This window comes from Sturnira hondurensis, unplaced genomic scaffold, assembly GCF_014824575.4.
Source record: "Sturnira hondurensis isolate 20B ecotype Veracruz unplaced genomic scaffold, ASM1482457v3 Scaffold0002840, whole genome shotgun sequence".
Lineage (NCBI taxonomy): Eukaryota > Metazoa > Chordata > Mammalia > Chiroptera > Phyllostomidae > Sturnira > Sturnira hondurensis.
The window spans coordinates 264,877-286,120 of NW_028075471.1; the positions used below are offsets into that span (position 1 = coordinate 264,877).

At 38.6% G+C, this 21,244-nt stretch overlaps 1 protein-coding gene across 2 annotated transcripts in view; it reads right to left on the reverse strand.

The window, feature by feature from the left end:
- The window catches only part of DCP1A (decapping mRNA 1A), a 54,952-nt gene that overhangs the window by 11,166 nt on the left and 22,542 nt on the right, over positions 1–21,244 (reverse strand). The window contains exons 4-6 of one of the 2 annotated variants that reach the window (XM_037040677.1): positions 17,457–17,523; positions 11,976–12,114; positions 4,376–4,489 (exon numbers count right to left, since the gene is read on the reverse strand). In XM_037040677.1, the coding sequence (XP_036896572.1) occupies positions 4,376–4,489; positions 11,976–12,114; positions 17,457–17,523 (320 nt within the window). The remainder of the gene's footprint in view (positions 1–4,375; positions 4,490–11,975; positions 12,115–17,456; positions 17,524–21,244) is intronic. The other variant, XM_037040678.1, reaches the window with a different exon arrangement.

Here is a 21,244-nt window from a genome sequence, read left to right on the forward strand (position 1 = left end):
ACACTTACACTTAAAAATATGTATTTCTAATGATTTTAAATGTACTTCATATTAAAAAAAGGAAACTATATGGTGGAACCCTGAACCTGGACTGCAAAAGCAGACAGTTCCCAGATTTCTCAATGCTGCCTCCTACAACTTCTGCCAGGCCAGAATCTGATTCCACCGCTTTTTCTAGAGTAGGGTGTGTGGTAAAGCATTAGGGTTTCAGAGGTTATCTCCCATAAGAAGGAATAAATAAGGGTGTGATGGTAATAAGTTATCACAGACAATGCTCACTGTATGTTAAGACCCTGTGCTATGCACACTAAGTGCATTACTCTATTAATCAATGAGGGCAAGTACTATTATTACTGCCAGTTTAGATGCCGCCCAAATACAATAACACAACCAGATTCTACTCTAGTTCTAACAACGCAGTCCACATTCTCACCATTATAGCACCATACTAAGATATCAATTAAGCAGACTATAGGTTACCAAATCAACTGAATGGTGATATTAATCCCTGGAAAACAGAGGTGCAGCTTAAGCTTGATTAGAGGTAGCTACAGGTCAAAATGTAACACCTTTTGAAAATACGGAACTGGCTGAATCAGTCACAAGAGGCTGAGTAAGCAGAGTGCGCTTTGCCGCACAAGCTCCCAACACCTTTACAGTCTCTGCACCGGGGAGGACCTGATGACAAGCAAGACAGGTTCTATTCCTCCAGCAGTCGGGCATTTTTATTCATGGATTCATCTTCCATCATCCAGAGAAGCGGTGAAATTTTAGTTTTCCCTCATGTCTGAATATGCTTAAAAGCTTGGGTTCTCAGAGAAGTTCTACACTGTCTCACTGACACTGATGTTAGCCTGACTGTTTACTGCCCTTGGAAGATGGAATTCAGTGAGCAACAGCAGGCACAAAAGAATTCTCATCTACTACGTCGGGTTTTACGCGTGTTCCTTCCCTACCCCACCCCACAAATATGAAATTCAGTTTAGAATTTCTTATTTGTTTGACTCTACTGTGACCACAACAGATCTACCTGGTAAGTAAACTGAATACACAAAAATACAAAACCAACTAGGGAAATAGTCCCAAGAAAATTTTAATAAACAAATTATGAAACTGAAATGGAATTTAATACTATTAAGGCTTGAGGGCCTTGTTTCTCAGCACTATATGGCAGTGTTACAAAACCAAATGTGCTGTCTCTGAGTAGGGACTGATTGTGGATTTAAGCTAATTTTAGTTAATCACATGGCTTCTCACAATATGCATATAACTCGGTATTTTAGAAAATGTTGCCACTTTGTTCTAGAAAATGGAATTTTAAATGTAAATGTATGTAAGAAATGAAAAAAACAACTGCATCAGCATTATTCGCATTAGAGGGTACAATTCTTTGAGTACCCACCACTTGAATTCTGTACGTCTACAGATCCATCACTGCACTTTTGTTACGAGGTTGAGCACCCATGGCTTGCCACACTCATCTCTCATCTTTTCATGGACAATGCTTTGTGGTTCTTCAGACACTTTTTGAGGGGTTTGATTCTTCATTTGGGTCTCACAATAACTGTTAGACAATGCAAGACTCAGGGCCCCAAGATTAAAGAAAAGAGAGGCGGCAGCTCACTGACCACCCAGGGCTGATAAACCAGAGGAATCTAGGAACCCTGCTCCTTCTTTTCCTTCCTCTCAAAATATATAGTTCAAAAAACTAAATTTTACACAGCACCTNCACTCATCTCTCATCTTTTCATGGACAATGCTTTGTGGTTCTTCAGACACTTTTTGAGGGGTTTGATTCTTCGTTTGGGTCTCACAATAACTGTTAGACAATGCAAGACTCAGGGCCCCAAGATTAAAGAAAAGAGAGGCGGCGGCTCACTGACCACCCAGGGCTGATAAACTAGAGGAATCTAGGAACCCTGCTCCTTCTTTTCCTTCCTCTCAAAATATATAGTTCAAAAAACTAAATTTTACACAGCACCTCTTTTAATACACACTTTTGAGCTTCAGGATCCTAAAGACAAATTCAGTACAAATGGAGAATAGGAATGTAGTCGACAAACTCCAGTTTAAAGTGATTATCACGTGACACCGAAACACAGTGCAGACAAGCTGCTGATGGGACTGTAACAGGTGCAGCCTCTCTGGCAGACAGTTACAGCTGTTTCTCATTAAACTCAAACACGCAATTACCAAATAACCTAAAAGTTTGCACTCCTGGGCATTTCCTCTGAAGAAATAAAAGTTTATGTATCAAATGTGCACATAAATACTCCTAGAAACTTTTTTGTGTTAGCCCAAAACCATTGATTGGGTTGGCCAAAAAAGTCCATTTAGTTTTTTCCATAAAATAAAAGACACATTTTTCATTTTCACCAGTAACTTTATTGATTTAAATACTCTGAATATGTTGGCTATCTCCAGCTATCGGCTTCTGGTGGGTAGAAGCCAGGGCGCTGCTAAACGCCTTCCAGTACATAACACAGCCCCACAGACAGAATTACCTGGCCAAAATGTCACTTGTACCAAGAAACTTCACAAACCACTTTTGACATGTTCCATCAGTCACAGCACCTTCTCCATACACTGCATAAATCTTTTTTTTGCATTTCAGTTGTGTTTTTACCTGTCTTAAAATAATGAAGCATAATATCCTGAAAATGTTGTGTATTTTCTTCCATCTTCAATATTAAAATGGCTACATAAAAATTCACCAATTTTGATAAGTTTTTTAAGAATGCATTATGATATGACAGCTGTCACAATACAATCTAACAACATTGTTTCAAATGAAGTTAAAGACAGCTAAGCACACTACCAGACACATTCCAGAAAAAAATTAACAAACTTTTTGGCCAACCCAATAAAAACCCACATGTCCTTCAATGGGTGAATTGTATATACCATTTATATAACATTCTTGAAATGACGATTTATAGAACTGGAGGACAGATTAGTGGCTATTAGGGGTTAAGGATAAGAGGAGAGGGGAAGATAAGAAGGGTGTAACAGGAAAGGCAGTGCCACTATAAAAGGGCAGTCCTGACTAGTACGGCTCAGTGGGGTGGGCATCACCCTGTGAACCAGTAAGTTGCCAGTTCAATTCCTGGTCAGGGCACATGCCTGTGTTACAGGCCAGGTCCCCAGCTAGGGGGGCAAGAGATCAATGTTTCTCTCCCACAGTGATGTTTTTCTCCCTCTCTTTCTCCTTCCCTTCCCCTCCTTCTATATATAAAAACAAATACAGAATCTTAAAAAAAAACAATAAAAGGGCAACACAAAGGATCCTTATGGTGACGGAAGTCTTCAGTATCTTGACTCTGGTGGTGGATACACAAAGCTACAATATATGTATGTAAATTTATATATAAAATTGTACAGAACTAAATATATACATGCATACACACAGAAATACAGATAAAGTCGAGACAATGTTAACTCAATGGGTAGAGTGTGTCAATACCCTGGTTGTGATATTGTGCTGTATTTTGCAAGCTGTTATCAATGGGGGAAATGGGAAAAGGCTACATGGATATCGACACAATGTACCTATTTCTTAACTGCATGTGAACTTATAATTACCTCAAAATAAAAAGTTTAATTAAAAAACTAGGTTTTATTTAGTATCTGTTCATTTATCAAGCCATCAGTTACCTGGCAGACAAATTTGCCTGCCCCCAGGGAATTTACATTCTGGTGGGGAGGAGACACAATGAATATATATGAAGACCACAAAGTATGTTAGTAGGGTAGAAGTCTTAGGAAGAATATAAAGCACAGCAGGGTAGGGAAGAATTACTATTCAAAACAGAGAGGTCAAAGAAGGCCTCACCTATATAGAGGACAACTGACCTGAAGGAAGAAAGGGAGCAAGCCATGAACAGGAGAGAAGTACTCCAGGCTAAGGAAACAACAAACCCAAAGGCCTGTCCTATGGCAGGAGCTAGTTGGGCACATGAGGGGAAAGGAAAAAGAGCCAGCGAAGCTGGGGCCAAACCAAGTGGGGCCTCACGGGCCACTGCCATGACCTTGGCTGTTGCATAAGATGGGACACCACTGGAGAGTTTTAAGCAGAAAAATGCCACAATCTAACTGATGTTTTGCCAGGATTACGCTGGCAGCTGGGTTAAGCATAGGCAAGGAAGTGACAAGGACAAAAAAGCTGCAGACCAGCAGAGGCTACTACTGCAAAATCCAGATGAGAGACAGTTACATGGACCAGGGGGAATCATGTGTGTAGAGGTCATTATTCTGCTGCCCATATAAACCTTGAAAGATAAATGACAAACCAAATCTGCACCGCATTAAAATCCTCACAAAATGTTACTCTGTATTTTGTTGTCTTGGACAAAGCTAGGACTTTAGCTGTACAAACCTTATCTTGTGACCCTGGTGGCGTCTCTTCTAGAGTCTCGGTGCTTCCCAGATTGGAGAGCTGAGTACTTGGCTGTAACCCAGGGCTGGAGATATTTGAGTCGCCCATTTGATTCTTAAATTAAAAGGAAAAAGTTTATCATGTGAAAAAGTGTGCTATTATTTATCTCACAAAACAGCAACTGAGGTTATCAGAAGTGCTTTTTGAAAAACAAGCAAAAAAATCCAAATGTTTTGTGGGCAGCTCTGGACCCTCATGTAACTTATACAATAAAATTTCTAGCAAGTTGAGTACTTCATTTTAGACAATAATAGTAGCAACAACTGTTATTTTCTAACTCTTTTGAGGAAAAGCCAATGGTATTACTTTATTACATATACTTTTCCATTAAAAAACCTTCCTACCAATTTTGTTGAGAAATAACTGACACATATCACTGTATAAGTTTCAGACATACACACGATGGACTGATTTACATACACTGTGAAATGGTTATCACACTAGGTTTAGCTAACATCCATCTTTTCATATAGGTACAACAAAACTAAAGAAAAAAGGGTCTTTTTGTTTTAACATATGGTAAAATTGACCTTTTTGGGGGTGAATAGTTCTGTGTACCTATCACTAATATTATTAGATGCAAAATGGCTCTATCATCCCCCAAACTCCTTTATGCTGTCTCATCGTAGTTACATACAGCTTCTTGCATTCTTAGAAACAAGTGATCTGTTCTCTGTCACTACAGGTTTGTCCTTTTGAGAATGGCGTAAAAAATGGAACGCTGACTTCTCTAAGTATAATGCCTTTGAGAGTCATCTGAACTGTTGTACAGTATCAGTGTTCATCCCTTTTTATTGCTGAGTAGTATTCCACGATACAACTACAGTTCAGTGTATTTAACTATTCACCCACAGGAGGACATGTGTGTTATTTAGTTTTTGGGGATACAACTGTAAGGTTTTTTAGCATGAACAAAAGCTTCATTTCTCTAGAGTAAATACCATATTTTGTTGTGTATAATGTGCAACCACATTTTTGTGCACATTATACACGGGATTATTATAAGCATAGCACATAATTATTATGTCCATATATAATGCATACTGTTATTTTCCCCTAAAAAATTTGGGCAAAAAATGCACATTATTCACAGCAAAATATGATACCTAGGAGTAGTACCTGGGTCATACAGTAAAAATATCTTTCTTCTAAATCTTTATAGTTTTGCTTTACATTTTAGATCTATGACCCATTTTGAGTTGATTTATATTATAGGTATTACATTTAGGTTGGGGTTCTTTTTTTTTGCATATGGATGACCAATTGTTCCCAATTATTTGTTGAAATTATCATATAGTCTTATATATTAAACTAAATTTTAGGTCTCTAAACATCATAATTATAGGTGACAAAACAGTCATAAAATGTTATTCCTGTTAATTTGTATATAACACTGAAAGTGAAAATATTTTTGTTCTTAAAGAGAATCCTAGAAAAAGAGATGAAGGTAGAAATATGAATTTTTATTTTTATTATTTTTTTATCCTTACCCAAGGACATGCTTACTGACTCTAGAGAGAGGGACAGGATGGGAAAGAGAAAGGGAGAGAAAAAACACTCATGTTAGAGAGAAACAGTAATTGATTGCTTCTTGTGTGCGCCCTCACAGGGGGCCAGTCCTGCAACCTAGGCATGTGCCCTGACTACGAATCAAACTCATGACCTTAGGGTTTGTGGTATGACTCTCCAACTAACTGAGCCACACTGGCCAGGATGAATTATGAATTTTTACTTAAGTTCTATTTGGGTTATCTGATCCTGTATCTGGTGAGCATGATCTACGTCAAAACGAACACCACAAACAGTTTAGATTATTCAAGATAAAGAAAAAAAAAGCCTTAAACTTCACAGTCCACAGACATTTTTTTTGATAAATGGACATGCTTAGTGTAGGAGTAGATACTTGAATGTTAAATTAATGATATATTTTTTCTATTTAAATCCCTTACCCTTATATTATTTCAAAAAGCCATTTATGCCACATGACCCACTTAAATAGAGGTGAAGTAGTCTGTGAAAACCTACAAAATATCTTCTAATGTATTTCTTTGTACAACACCACCAACCAGCCTCAACACATTATGGGAAATGCATGGGACTGAACTGTATTGGGCTATTCCCGAATACTGGATGCTGGCCTCCTTCACCCTCTCCTCTCACCTCGAGGCTCTGGGGTGCCCCCTAGTGCCTCTCAGGGGGGCTGGAAGAAGAGCACTGCTAGGCTCAGTGATCAGAGCCTAGATGCCCAGAAATCACTACCTCACTGTTAAGACTACACTTGTACCTTTTTCTTTCTTTTTGAAAACGGAACTAGTTTCACTTTACTATAATGCTATTATCTTGATAAAAATAAATTATATTAGAGAAAACATAAACTCAAAATACTGTTCCTAACAAGTTCTTAAAACAGTGGCAATGGTATAAAATATTCTGGAGCATTTTAAAAATTAGGAGTTTTTCACACAAAAATCCCAGCCCGTCGTTTTCAGAGAGAAGCTAGATAATTGGCAACAGCCTGGGGCTGAGCTGAGAATGACTCTTTCTGACGTAGTGACAGGCTCTCTGCCTGCCAGACCCTCTCTGGCCTGTTGTATGCACTATCCGAGCCCATGTGGTCTTGGGGACATCTGAGCCTGCAATTCTCAACTCAACATGAGCTACAAGATGGGATGTATCTTTAAGATGTTACTTATTTATTTTTAGAGAGAGGGGAGGGAGGGACAAAGAGAAGGAGAGAAACATCCAATGTGTGAGAGAGATGTCAATCGGTTACCTCTCACACGCCTCCAACTGGGGACCTGGCCTGCAACCCAGGCCGGCCCTCAATCCACTGAGCCACACCAGCAAGGGTAATACAGGATGTATTTTAAAAGGTCTCCAGAACTTCACATACTTTTTCTTATATATGCAGTGCCATTCCTAGAAGATGTATTCTGAGTTTTTTGTTAATGACACATAGTTCCCATTATTTGTGAGGCTTGAAAATAATAAGAGACAAGCTTTCTGGAAGGAAATTTTACAATATTGAGTAAAAATCTTAAAAATATCAAAATTGACCCTGGCCAGGTGGTTGTTGGTGGGAGTGTCGTCCTATACACCAAAAGGTTGTGGGTTTCATCCCTGGTTGGGGAGAACAAGGAAGACAACCAGTTTATGTTTCTCACATTGATGTTTTTTTTTCCTCTCTCTCTCTCTCCCTCTTCCTCTCTCTCTCTCTCAAATCAGTGACTATATCTTTGGGTGAGGACTAAAATGTAAATAAAAGTCAAAATCGTTTGAACTACCAATTCTATTTCAAGTGCTTATCTTGAAAGAAAGTGCGGTACCTGATGACTTAGGTACCCACAAGGGTATATCCCTACAAGGGGTATACTCTGAATTCTTAGTGGAAAGAAAGAATCAGAAAAATCTTGGGTATTGTTTACATAAGGTACAGATGAAAAAATACACAGCTATTATCATATTTTGCCATGTATAATGCGCACCTTTGGCCCAAAATTTTGAGGGAAAAGAAAGGATGAGCATTATACATAGGCAGTACTAATTCTGTATTTATAGAAATGTTTTTAATTCTTTTATTTATGCTTATGTGTTAGAAGTGTAACTCTAGAAAGCAGTAACAATAGCTGTATGCAAAATAATACTCTGGAATATAATAATTGGTTTTATACATAAATAAAATTTAATTAAAAATTAAAAGGAAAGATTTTTCCCTCTGAAAGTTTGGGCCAAAAACGTGGGTGCACATTATACAAACACACTGTACAGAGCAAAATATGGCAACGACACAATTCTTTTTAAAAAGAAAATTTTTTATTCTACTAAATGAATTCTCACAGGGACTCCCTATGTAGTTACTGTCAAAAGATAGTGTTCTTTGGGGGAAAAACAGGCTACAAAACAGTTAATAAAAACTATTTTGGCCCTGGCTGGTGTGGCTCAGTGGATTGAGCACAGGCCTGTGAAGCAAAGGGTCGCTGGTTCGATTCCCGGTCGGGGCGCATGCCTGGGTTGCAGGCCAGGTCCCCAGTAGGGGACACATGAGATGCAACTACATATTGATGTTTCTCTCCCACGCTTACTCCTTCCCTTCCCCTCTCTGAAAGTAAATAAATAAGTATTTAAAAAAAAAACCAAAAAAAAAAACCCACAAAAAACTATTTTGAAAACTAGTTAACAAAACTAGTGTATACAAATACACCACACACACTGGGGTGTATTTATATATATATTTCTGAAGGATACATAATAAAGCATTAAAACCAATTATTTCTAGGTGGTGGAATTATGGCTTTTTTCTTTTATTGTAACTTTTAAATATAAAGGTTTTTGTAATTTATAGGCACTACTTACATAATAAGAAAAAATTAATGGTGCTCCTATTTTTTTTAAGAACAAAGAAGTCTAGGTTTAAATTTTTTCAGTTAAATTAAAAAAAAACAACAACAATAACAACAACCCAAATAAACAACCTCCGCCAAAACCCAGGATCTCAAATCCAGGCTGGGAGCAACTCAGGATGGGCCAACTGTAAAGGACTGTGGTGTCAGTGACTTTTCTTTACATTAAAAATAGGAAAGCTGGTTGGACTTGAAACCATAGAAATCCTAGAGGAAAACACAAGCAGCAATATCTTACACACTTTTGGCAGAACATTTTTTCTGCTATACCTCCTCGGGCAAGGGAAACAAAACAATCCAATGAAAAAATGGGCAAGGGACCTAAACAGACACTTCTCCAAAGAGGCCGTACGGATGGCCAATAGACATATGAAAAGATGCTCAACATCACTAATCAGCGAGATGCAAATTAAAACCTCGAGTACCTCACACCTGTCAGAATGGCTATTATCAATAAATCAACAAACAACAAGTGCTGGCAAGGATGTGGAAAGAGGGGAACCCTTTTGCACTGTTGGTGGGAATGCAGACTGGTGCAGCTACTATGGAAAGCAGTATAGAGTTACCTCAAAAAATTACAAGTGAAACTGCTTTATGTCCTAGTGATTCCAATTCTTAGAATTTATCCAAAATGACCTGAAACACTAATTCAAAAAGAATATATGCACTCCTATGTTCACTGCAGTATTATTTACAATAGCTAAGATTTGGAAACAACCCAAGTGCCCATCAACAGATGAGTGGATAAAACAGCTATGGTACATCTACACAATGGAATACCATATGGCTGTAAAAAAGAACATTTACTCTTTGCGACAGCATGCATGGACCTAGCCTGGAGAACATTATGCCAAGTAAGATAACCAGTCAAACACAAGTACCATACTATTTCACTCGTATGTGGGATCTAGTGAACAAACTGAACTAACAAGCAAAATAGAGACTCACAGAGAATAGGCTGACGGCTCTGCGTGGGGCAAGGTGGAGGGTGGCAGGATGGTGCCAAAAAGAAAAAAAAATAGAACTCATGGTACAGACAACAGTGTAGTGAATGCAGAGGGGGGTGGGTAAGGGTGATGGCTGGAAGTGGAAGAGGGTATGAGGTGATAAATGGTAATAGAATAAAACAGGAAAGCTGTTAAAACTATAGAACTTGGGGATAAAATTTTTATTATAAAGAGTTTTTAGCCCTGGCTGGTGTAGCTCAGCGGATTGAGCGCGGGCCTGCAAACCACAGGATCAAGGTTCAATTCCCAGTCAGGGCACATGCCTGGGTTGCAGGCCAGTTCCCGGTTCCCGGCAGGGGACGCACAGAGGCAACCATACATTGATGTTTCTCTCTTTCTCTATCTCCTTCCCTTCCCCTCTAAGATAAATAAATAAATAAATAAATAAATAAATAAATAAAGTAATTTAAAAAAAGAGTTTTTATGTCCAAACTGTATGTATTATAAATCCCTAACTCAAAAGCCTTGAATTTCATTCATTTTATTATATACACTGGACAGGGGAGATTCAGAATCGGGATTAAATCCTATCATTGAGGCCTGCCTTGTACCCCCGCCCTTAACTCTGTCAATCTCCCAAATGTCTCCCTACAGATAAACAATGGAGCCATCTGGAACCGTGTGGCAGCTGAGTAGAACCCATCCAAACACTAAGATAATGAATTCAGGGGTCACTGCTAATACCAACTCCATTCGGTCAGACATTAGGCCAAGTGCAGACAAGAAACAAAACTGCCGTTTATGGAAGCTCTATTTGTGGACAGTTTTCAAGAGCAGAAAAGACTATAGTTCTCCAAAGACTTTCTTTGATCTTTGAATGTGGAAAGTTAATTGTATAGTTTATGGTGGAAACTACCTTCCAGAGCACTTTCAAAAGTTTGTTCCCTGAACTTTAGATTCTTAAAGGGCAGTATGCGAAAAATAGTTCTACAGTCAAATCAATCTGGGAACTGATGTTTATTGTTTTATTTATTGTGGGGGCCTCTCAGAGTCTTGAGTACTTAAGAGTCCTAAGAGGGTGGGGCAAGAAGAACCAAGCTAACAATGCCTCACCTGTTAACAACGTAGAGGCCAGTGTTAGAGTGAAACTGTGTGGGAAATATGGTTTTAGAGAGCTTTTTATACCTTGTTCTCTGAACTTTTGGTGAGGGTTAAACAAGAAATGAAAGTACTTAACTCAGTGTTGAGTAAAAAGTAAGAAGACAATTATAATTCTGCTGAAACAAAGTGGAAACCTTTAGTCTCATTCCAATGAAGTGTGGGGTTTTTAAGTGCTGATGTCAAGTGAAAAGCCAGGACAGCTCCAGAGCCACAAGGTTTGAGGACCACTGAGGAAATGTCTACTACTTTGCCCACCATGGATAGTTCATAATTATGTAATGAATAAATTAATGAATGTCCACAGCTTCTACTTCATCCAACTCTGGAGAGAAAATGTTATCAGTTAACCTTCTTTTTTTTAAAGATCTTATTTATTTATTTTTAGAGAGGGGAAGGGAGAGAGAAAGAAAGGGAGAGAAACATCAATGTGTGGTTGCCTCTCATGCTCCCCCTACTGGAGACCTGGCTCACAAGCCAGGCATGTGCCCTGACTGAGAACTGAACTGCCAACCCTTTGGTTCGCAGGCTGGTGCTCAATCCACTGAGCCATACCAGCCAGGGCATCTTTAAACGAAAATACAAAACAGAAAGAAAAAAAAAAGAGTTCTAGAAAAGTCTATCATTTGGGTCAAACTCCAAATGACGCTTAAGGAAGGCTGTGCAAATTAAAAGGTGCAGTTATCAGATACTAATCAAAAACTATATAAATTCTTAAGACCCAGCAGACTGCAAGGAAGAACAAGAGGCATGAAGCTTTTTCAGAACTGCCTGTTACAGGTTAACTTCTGCACGCCAAAACCACTTTCTCCCATTGTAATTTTACAGAAATAGAAAAAAAAGTTCTCAATTTTCATGCTAAGTCAAAGACTTGAAGGTAAACAAATTTCTTATCTCTTAGGCTTAAAATGAAAAGACATGCTTTTTTGAAGTAATTATTTCTGCTGGCCCTGGAGGTGACTTCCCCAGTCCACGAGCCCCCCTGCAGGTCTCCTCCCCGGCTTTCATTTTCCCAGCGGGCATGCAGAATCTCACCCTCTCGTACTCATCCTTGGCTCGGCTTAGCATCTCCAGGATGTCGATGGGCCTGTGGTCACTGCAGCCATTGGCCTGGCTGGGACTCTGCTTATCCAGAGCAGCTTGCTGAGAGCGCCGTGTCTCTTCTTCTACCACCCTACACAAGGAGAACCGGGTTTTAGAAAGACCTATTTAGACGCAACCTGACCCAAGACCTCTTCTGGGGTTCCTTTCCAAACATACAGGAAAAATGTCACCATAACACTGTCCTCACAATAGAAATCACAGAGCCTTGGTTATCTCGGCCTGGAATATATGACTGACCAATTCACCACTTTATTCACAGCACTGCCAATCAATACACTTCACTGTGAGAAAGACAACAATACTGAATTCCACTCTAGAGTTGTTAGAAATAAGTACATTAAAAACTCCACTAAATTATCTCTCTTTTCTGAATTATCTCAAAGTCATTCAAACTAACTGATAAGTAAACTCATAAAGGGGCAATACCACCAAGACAAAAGAGGTCTGCCCAGCCGAACAACTCACTGTGGAAGTCTGGAATGAAAAAAAAAGATTCATTTCTTGAAAATACAGATCTTGGAGAATCTTCAAAAGTATGAAAGTACTACAGGCAAACAAAAGGTTTCCCTTGTTCTCTCCTTAACAATCACTCAGCGGGTAACTGAGGTCAGGGTGACTGTGCCAATGCTCTTTATTCTGACTGGTGCTGCTTAGGCTACTTCTGTACTTGAAAATACATAAAGCAAGAAAAGGTGAAGGTTAAGAATGTTACTTACAGGGCTAGGGTCTCTAAATCTATCTGTGGGGTTTCATTTCTTGAGAATATCACCCCCATAAAGGTCTGAAGCAATTACAGCAAAACATCAGCAACGTCAGCAACTGAAGGCTAGGTGGTGAGCACACAATTGTTTCTTGTATTTTTCAAGCTTAGAATAGTAGTAAGTTTGAATAAGGCAACTAGTCTTTTTTTTTTTTAAAGATTTATTCAAGTTTCAGTTCCAACTGCAATGAACAGGCCTACCTGCCCCAGAACATCATCGGCACAGTCATAATCTGATCACTGTACGAACTGAGAAATTTCCAGACAGTGATGATGATGGGCAATACAACAATTCAGTAGTAAACGTTTGTGTTGTTTTGTTTTTATGGAACAAGAGGAATGGGACAATAATAGGCTGTTCAGTGTCACTCAATTCGCTGCTTTAAAATAGTCCACCCAGGAACTCCCTAGTGTATGCAGTTTCTTCTATTTGAAAACACTGGGTTACACAATATTAAAGACTTTTTTAAACAGCAAAATCACTCTGAGTTTTTTAATATACTAAAATCTATTATGATTCTCTAAGAGGGGTGGGCTTAGAGAATTATGTATTTCCCCAAATTTATCTGACTATGGAATCTGCTCCTGAGGCAGAATTCCTATTTGGAAAATGCTGCTTTAAGGCAATGATGTCATTTTTTCTACCTAGATTCTTATAGCTCTTAATAGGATTATTATTTCTTTTAAAAAAAGATTTTATTTATTTATTTTTAGAGAAAGGGGAAGGGAGGGAGGAAGAGAGGGAGAGAACATCATCAATTAGCTGCCTCTTGCAAGTCCTCAACTGGGGACCTGGCCCACACAACCCAGGCATGTTCCCCAATAGGGAACTGAACCAGCAACCTTCCCATTCACAGGCTGGTGCTCAATCTACTAAGCTACACTAGCCAGGGCAGGATTATCATTTCTAAAGCAAAGGTAGAACCATGAACCTTATGGTAGACTGAAAGAAGACTGGCATGTGATATGAGGATCAGACCAGTTAGAGTATTGATTCTTTTATGGCCACACTGGTAATCATCTCTTGGGAAATACTGCAACTGTGAGGTCTGTAGCAAAGGCTAAAAAGACTGGATAGACATTGGTTATTTTTTTATGGTGAATTATAAGCAGTTTCACATTGTTTGGTACTTTTCTTCATTTTCCATAGTTAATAGGCACTCCTTCAATATGAAGAAAAAAGACTATTTAAAATAACTTATTTAATATATTCAGTTATAGATCACACCAGCCTGAAATCTGTTTCATCAAGGACTCTGGTCACAGAGGCTGCTCCACCTACCTCCTATCATGCTGCCTGGCTTGCGTATGCTTGTATTCAGCTCTGGGCCGATCTGGACTGGATCTGCACTTTTGATTCAGAAGAAGACATTTCTAACAACCCTCTGCTCACCTGTGGAACAGGCCACCTTACAAAGCTCACCACTGCTGAAAGCAGAAGCTGTTGGGTGGTGTGGAAGGGCCCCTCCCCTGAGTAAGGCTTGGGCTCTCAGACCTCCTCCAATTCAGACTCTGAAGATGGACCTTGCTTTTCTCCCTTCTTCTCAAAATCATCAAATATGCCCCTAAAACTATCTGCAAGATCAGGAACAAGGCTCACTTCCATGAATTCTCTTAATTTTATAGTCTATGCAGGCAAACACCAAAACATGTTTTACTGTTAAACAGTTGCTAGTGGAAGGGATCTCCTCTTTAGGAGTCAACATCTTTGATCAAGTTTAATGGATCTTTGACTTTGCAATCACCAAAAAGAATTTCCAAATTTATATACAGTATAGGTTCAGAAATTTGCTTGCTCTCTTAAACAGCTTCTCAGTTTTTATAGACCACTTTTGGAGTAAATAAACATCTTACTTGAAGAATTTTTATTACATATACTGCAGCTTTCAAAACAGTGACAAAAAGATCTAAATTTAACAGAATGGGCATTGACAGAGACATTTATTTAGACGCATAATATGCCAAAAAGAATTTTACCCATGTTTCTTCTGGTTAGCAGGCATTACATTTTGAAATATGTAGCAAACAGAAGCTGTACACAGGCAAAGTCAGAGCAAAGCAAGATAAAGGAGCCTTTTTTATCTTTGGTGCCGAGAATGCCATTTATCACAAAGTTAATGTTAACATATAAGGTATTCTCTTCAGTCATAAATAGGCCTGACACTTGAAAACTCACTATCAACAGTTTTACGAGGGTATTTTCTAATCACTTTCAATACTTCCCCACTTCAAGTAAAATAAGCTGAAAGCTTAACTGAATGTCTCTTTTGGGCCTTTCTAGTGAAAGAACCCTGAATGCTCTTCTTTTTCCTCTCTGCTTCCTGCTTCTACTTCCTCATCCTATTTTGTGGCTCAGTACAATATTTTCAGACAGGCCTTTTAAGTCTTCAGTTTCATTTATCATCTTGCATTACATTAGGGGTACCACTTGCTCTGACAAAGAAAAAAAAGCTCAAAATGGTTTCTTGTGAATAGCTGTCAGTTAAAGAAGCTGGATTCTCTTACTCAGGTTGCAAAAGCTCTCAACCTGCAGGAGAAAATGTATACACAGCTGACCCTTGAACAATGTGGATATAAGGGGGCACCAATTCCTTGCACAGCTGAAAATTTGAGTACAGCTTTTAACTCTCCCCCAAACTTAACTACTAATAACCTACTGTTGACTGGACGTCCTATTGATAACACAAATAGTTGATTAACATATATTTTCTGTTGTAAGTTAGAGTAAACAAATGTTATTAAGAAAATCACAAGGAAGGGAAAATAAACTTATACTACTGTATGTATGTATTGGTAAAAAAAAGTCCATGTGTAAGTGGACCAATGAAGTACAAACCTGTGCTGCTTGACAGTCAACTGTATTACTATATTCCAAAGTTTAGATGTTAAAAAAATATTCTGGATAACCAAGAATCAACAAATCCGTGTCTTCTAGGTAAATAGAAGTAAGCTGCCTTTCCTGTTACTTTCAAAACTACAAAATAGTAGTCCTCATATAAATGACTTCGTAAAATAGTTTTTACCCTTTTTCTGAGAAAAGATACTCTAAAGAGAAAGTGTGGTTCTAGACAGCCAACACATTTTCAAATATGAACGACACAAGTTCACATGGAGCAATCCTCAGGGGGTGCACACAGCAGTAAACACAGCCTGCTCTGTGCGCTACAGTCAGGGCGGGCAAAGCAGGTGGCTGATTAACATCCAATCAGGACATGTTAGCAGTCCTGGATTAAAACCTTAGCTACAAGTGCTTCTTTAGAAGTGAAACATACCTGGAATTGAAGTTTTGGGGTTATTTATTTACAAAAATTAGTTTTTTTCCCACTATTCCCCCCCCAATTTTTTATTTAATTATTTTTCAAGTACAGTTTTCTATTACTCCCATCCCATCCCACCCCCTGTGCTCCCCCCTCCCTCCCATTTCGAGCCTTCTCAGTTGTTGTCCATGTATCCTTTATATACGTTCCTTTAAATCCCTCCACTATTTCCTCTGAAATTCCCTTCCCTCTCCCCTCTGGTCACTGTCAGCCTGTTCTCTTATAAAAATTAGTTTTAAAATAAGATTGTTTCAAATAACTAAAACTGCTTTCTTTCAAACACACAGCTAAAAATCCTGCAGGAGAGAAAAGGGAATCTTGATTTGACAGAGGGAAAGAGTTGTCAACATTTCTGAGAAGATTCAGGCAAAAACTGAAAAGGGAACATAAGTGCACCAGAATAAGTGTGCCCACTGTAGCATTTTGCCCAGAGCTCTGGGGCTCCCCAGGCCCCTCAGGCCCCTCCAGAACCACAGTGTCGTGGGCACCTAGAATCCAGACTGGCAATGCCAGCAACACAGATGAGCCATGATGAGGCGTGGCTTCTGCAGGCGGTCCTGAGAAAGGACAACGAACCACCCTCTGAAACATTAATTCAATGAAACTTGACTTCCAAATTCCAAGATGCTGACTTACAAAAAAATCTCTTGGAACATAATCTATTAATGGATAGGCAACTATTAAACCTAGAATCTGTGTCAAAGATAAGTTCACTTAAAGGGGTAAATACGCATGTGTACAGTTTTCCACCAGCTACTGAACACAGTACCACTTGTTACAGAAAATCTGGAGAGAACCTACGTCGGATGTGGTAGTTAGGCTGGGAACTGCATGTAGACGACAGCATCTGAGGCCGAGCAGTATGATGGCACTAACCACACGTTCAACAGTAAGATTCTGGTTAAACTAGTCTATCACAGGACTGGATACAATGCACTCATAAGAACACTAGAGAGGCCTTTTTAATGCTCTGGAAAAATGCTGTTGACATGAAAAGTAGGATGTACATACAGTACGCTATTTTTGCAAGAAACAATCAACTATACAACGTAAAGTACACAAAAGGAAAAAAAACAGAAGGAAACATGCTAACACACACTGGGTGTGTGTTAGAGACATTCAGTTAAGCTTTCAGCTTATTTTACGATTATAAATAATTTCAGATTTCTTTAGGCTTTTCTGTCTTTTCCAAATTTTTGACAATAAACAGGAAATTAGGAGGAAAATACACAAGTTAGTATACTCCCAAAACAAAGTAAAGTAGGGAAAAAAGTAATTTTTCATTTCTCATATACCATTAATTAAATAAATCTATGGACTGATAGAAATACTTACTCAGCCATGAGTCTGGCTATGCGATGACAGTCATTCTTGTCATAAAACCAGATACTGTATATTGACACTTGAAAAACAAAGAGAAAAAAATGGTAAGGGGAAATGAGGTTTCTACATACATGTTACAGTATTACCATGGAATGCCACAGAATTTACCACCAGACTCTCAAATTGTTCAAGGTTACTCAAAAGGAAAAAATGCCTTTCCCCCCAAATGTTGAAAAAGGTCTTAATTATTGAAAATGAGTTTACCAGCTATCAAACACTAGAAGCTTTGTGAGTCTTGAAACTTAAAATACAAAATATTATGTCACAGTAAAAACAAAGCTTTAAAAACTAATACCAGCTCCAGATCCATCCTATGATCAACTCTGCCCATCACACTTATTTTCCCGTCTTTTTTTTTATCCCCAGTATGGTGATCAGCACAGTAAGCCCACAAAATCAATTTGGTGAATAGATAAATGAACTCTATTAAAGATAACAATACATAAATATACCATATATACTTTTTGGATAACGCAGACTAGAAATGCTGAATATATGTCAAAATAAGCATGTGGGTAGGTGTGGCGGATGCTACCACGTTCACCCACCATGACACAGCTTGCCCCGGTTGTACTTCCTTTCTTATTTCCAACTGCTCCTTGGCATAGGAAGGGCAAGCATCATTACACTTTCTAAAAACTGAACTTTAAATTTTTTTTAGAATTTATTTATTTTTAGAGAGAGGGGAAGGGAAGGAGAAAGACAGAAAGAGAGAAACATCAATGTGTGGTTGCCTCTCAGAGGCCCCCTACTGGGGACCAGGCCCGCAACCCAGGCATGTGCCCTTACTGGGAATCGAACCAGCAACCCTTTGCTTTGCAGGCTTGTGCTCATTCCACTGAGCTACACCAGCCAAGTGAACTTTTAATTTTGATGTAATTTTAGCTTCAAATGTATTGTAAAAAAATAAGTAGAGATCCTGTGTGCTTTTTGTTTACTCCAACTGCAACATTTTGTAAAACTATAATACATACCACAGCCAGGCTATTGATACTTATACAGTCCAAATACAGGACATTTCTATGGCCACGAGGATCCCTCGTGCCCTTTTATGGCTACACCCACCTCCCATGGCCCCCCCCATTCCATCTGACCACTGGTACACTACTGTGTTTCCATAATGCCGTCATTTCAAGAATGCTATATAAATGGAACCATACAGTATACAACTTTTTGATACTGACTTACCTCACTCAAAATAATTCCCTTGCTTACGTCAATAGTTCATTCCCCCCACACTCCCTGTTTTTGCTGAGTAGTATTTCATGGTACAAATGTACGAGTTTGTTTAGCCATTTATCTATCGAAGGACATCTGGAGTGTTTCCAATTTTTGGATATTATGCATTAACCTGCTATGAAATGTCTGTGTACAGGTTTTTGTGCGAAAGTTAACTTTTTGTTTCTTTGGGTTAAATGCCCTAAAGTGCAGTTGCTGAGCCACAGCAGTTGCATGTTTATTTAATCAGAAACTGTTAAACTGTTTTCCAGAGTGGTGCTATTTTACACTTCCACCTGCAATGCGTACGCAATTTGGTTTGCATTCTTACTAGCTCTTATTTTCAATAGTTTAACTTTATATGCATTCTGATAGGTGTAGAATATAGCATCACATTTTTTGGCAGTGTGATAACTATTTGACAATCAGGAGTTAGTTCTCAGTCACATTAAATGTTCATAGATTTTTGAAAGTGGTGACAGGTAACCAACATATAGAGCTTGTCTGGTCAGTCTTCCTCATGGTTTCTGGACAACCGCACCTGAATACAGCACGGGACAGTCCTATTCTTTTAGCCTAGACAGCTTTGTTGAGCCTGGTAGCAACGCGCACATCTGGAGTTCTCATTTCCTTCATGGCAAATTTCTGGATCTGAGTGCCCAAGAGGCAGGCTTCTTGAAATCCACTGGATGGGTGCGCCTGTAAATGCTGATGGTGTATTCTCTGGTCACTACCTCACTGACGGTAGTTCAGCACTTGCTCCTTTTGCTACCCTTCTTCGCAGGAGCCATTCTGCAGGGCCAAGGTTGGAAAGGAAGTCATTGTTGTTTTTTCTCTCTTAAATTTTTTAAATTGATTTTAGGAAGAGGGGGAGATCAAGGGTGACATCAATTTGTTTTTCCACTTACTTATGTATTCACTGGTTGTGTCTTACACGTGCCCTGAGACTAGGAATAGAACCCGCAACCCTGCATATTGGGATGACGCTCTAACTGAGCTACCCAGCCAGGGCCAAGTCACTGTGGTTTTAATTTACATTTCCCTAATAGCTAGTGACATTTATTGACTTCTTTTCTCTTTTCATGTGCTTCTTTGTCACCTACATACCCTTTTTAGTCATATATTTGTTCATGTCTTTTGCCCCTTCTAATTGTATTTTTTTTTTTTACTGCTGAATTTTGAGAGTTCTTTATACAGGGTCTGGCACAAATAATACCCCTCCTTTATTACAAAATCTTTTATTACAAAGTCATAAGCATGTAATTCTGCAAGAGAACAATATCACACTCAAGCATACCATATGACATTTTAGCCAAAATGTTCAAATTGCTGTCCCTCTCATGTGAGACATTCATGTACCCCACCAACCACACTTAAGCCTTACTTCTACCGGACCCTGTACATTCAAGACACTAGTCCTTTATCAGGTATGTGATTTGAAAGCATTTTCTTCATGTCTGCAGCTTACTTTTTCATCCTCTTAATAAGGTTCCTCCAAAGTAAAAGTTTTTAATGTTGACAAGGTCCAATTTATCAGCTTTTCTTTTTATGAATCAAGCTTTAGGTGTCAAGTCTAAGAACTCTGAGCTGAGTCCTAGTTCCAGAATCTTCTGTTTTTTTCTTAAAAGTTTGATATAGTCCATCTTGAGTTAATTTTTACACGGAAAGGTTCTTGTTTTTTCTTCTTTTTGGTCTAATTATTCCAGTATTATTTGTTGAAAATACTCTCCTTTACTGAATAACCTTTTATACTCCTGTTAAAATATCAGTTGGGCATATCTGTGTGGGTCTATTTCTAAGATTATTTATTCTGTCCTGTTTGTTTACCTCTCTACCAATACCCCACTGTGTTGATTATCATAGCTACACAATAGGCCTTCATATTGGTTTTAATAATTCCTTCCTCTTTATGCTTGTTTTCCAAGATTACTTTAGCTTATAGGGCCTGTGCCTTTCTATTTCAATTTTAGTGTAAGTTTGTCTATGCCTATAAAAAGCCTAGCTGGGATTTTGATAGAAAGTGCTTTAAAACTATAGGTCAATTTGGGAAGAGTTGAAATTTTTACTCTGCTGAGCCCTTTAATACACAAGTAATATGGTACACACGTCCATTTATTGAGGTCTTTCATCAGTCTTTCATCATTTTACTTTTTTAATTCTCACCCGAGGATATGGTTTAGAGAAAGAGGAAGGGAGAGAGAGAAACACTGATGTAAGAGAAAAACATCAATTGGTTGCCCACCCATATGAGTTCCAACCAGGGATCAAACCTGTAACCTTCCGGTGTACATGACGCTCTAACCAACTGAGCCACCTGGCTAGGACTCATCAGTATTTTATGATTTTTTCACCCAACTATTTAATTTTCTTTGTAGGGATTATCAGTGGTATTGTTTTTAACTTGGTTTTCCACGAGTTCATTGTTATATGCAGAAATGTGACACATTCTGTCCTCAGACCTTACTAAACTCACTTATTGGTTCTAGGAAATTGTACATAGACAATCAGGTCGTCTGTGAATA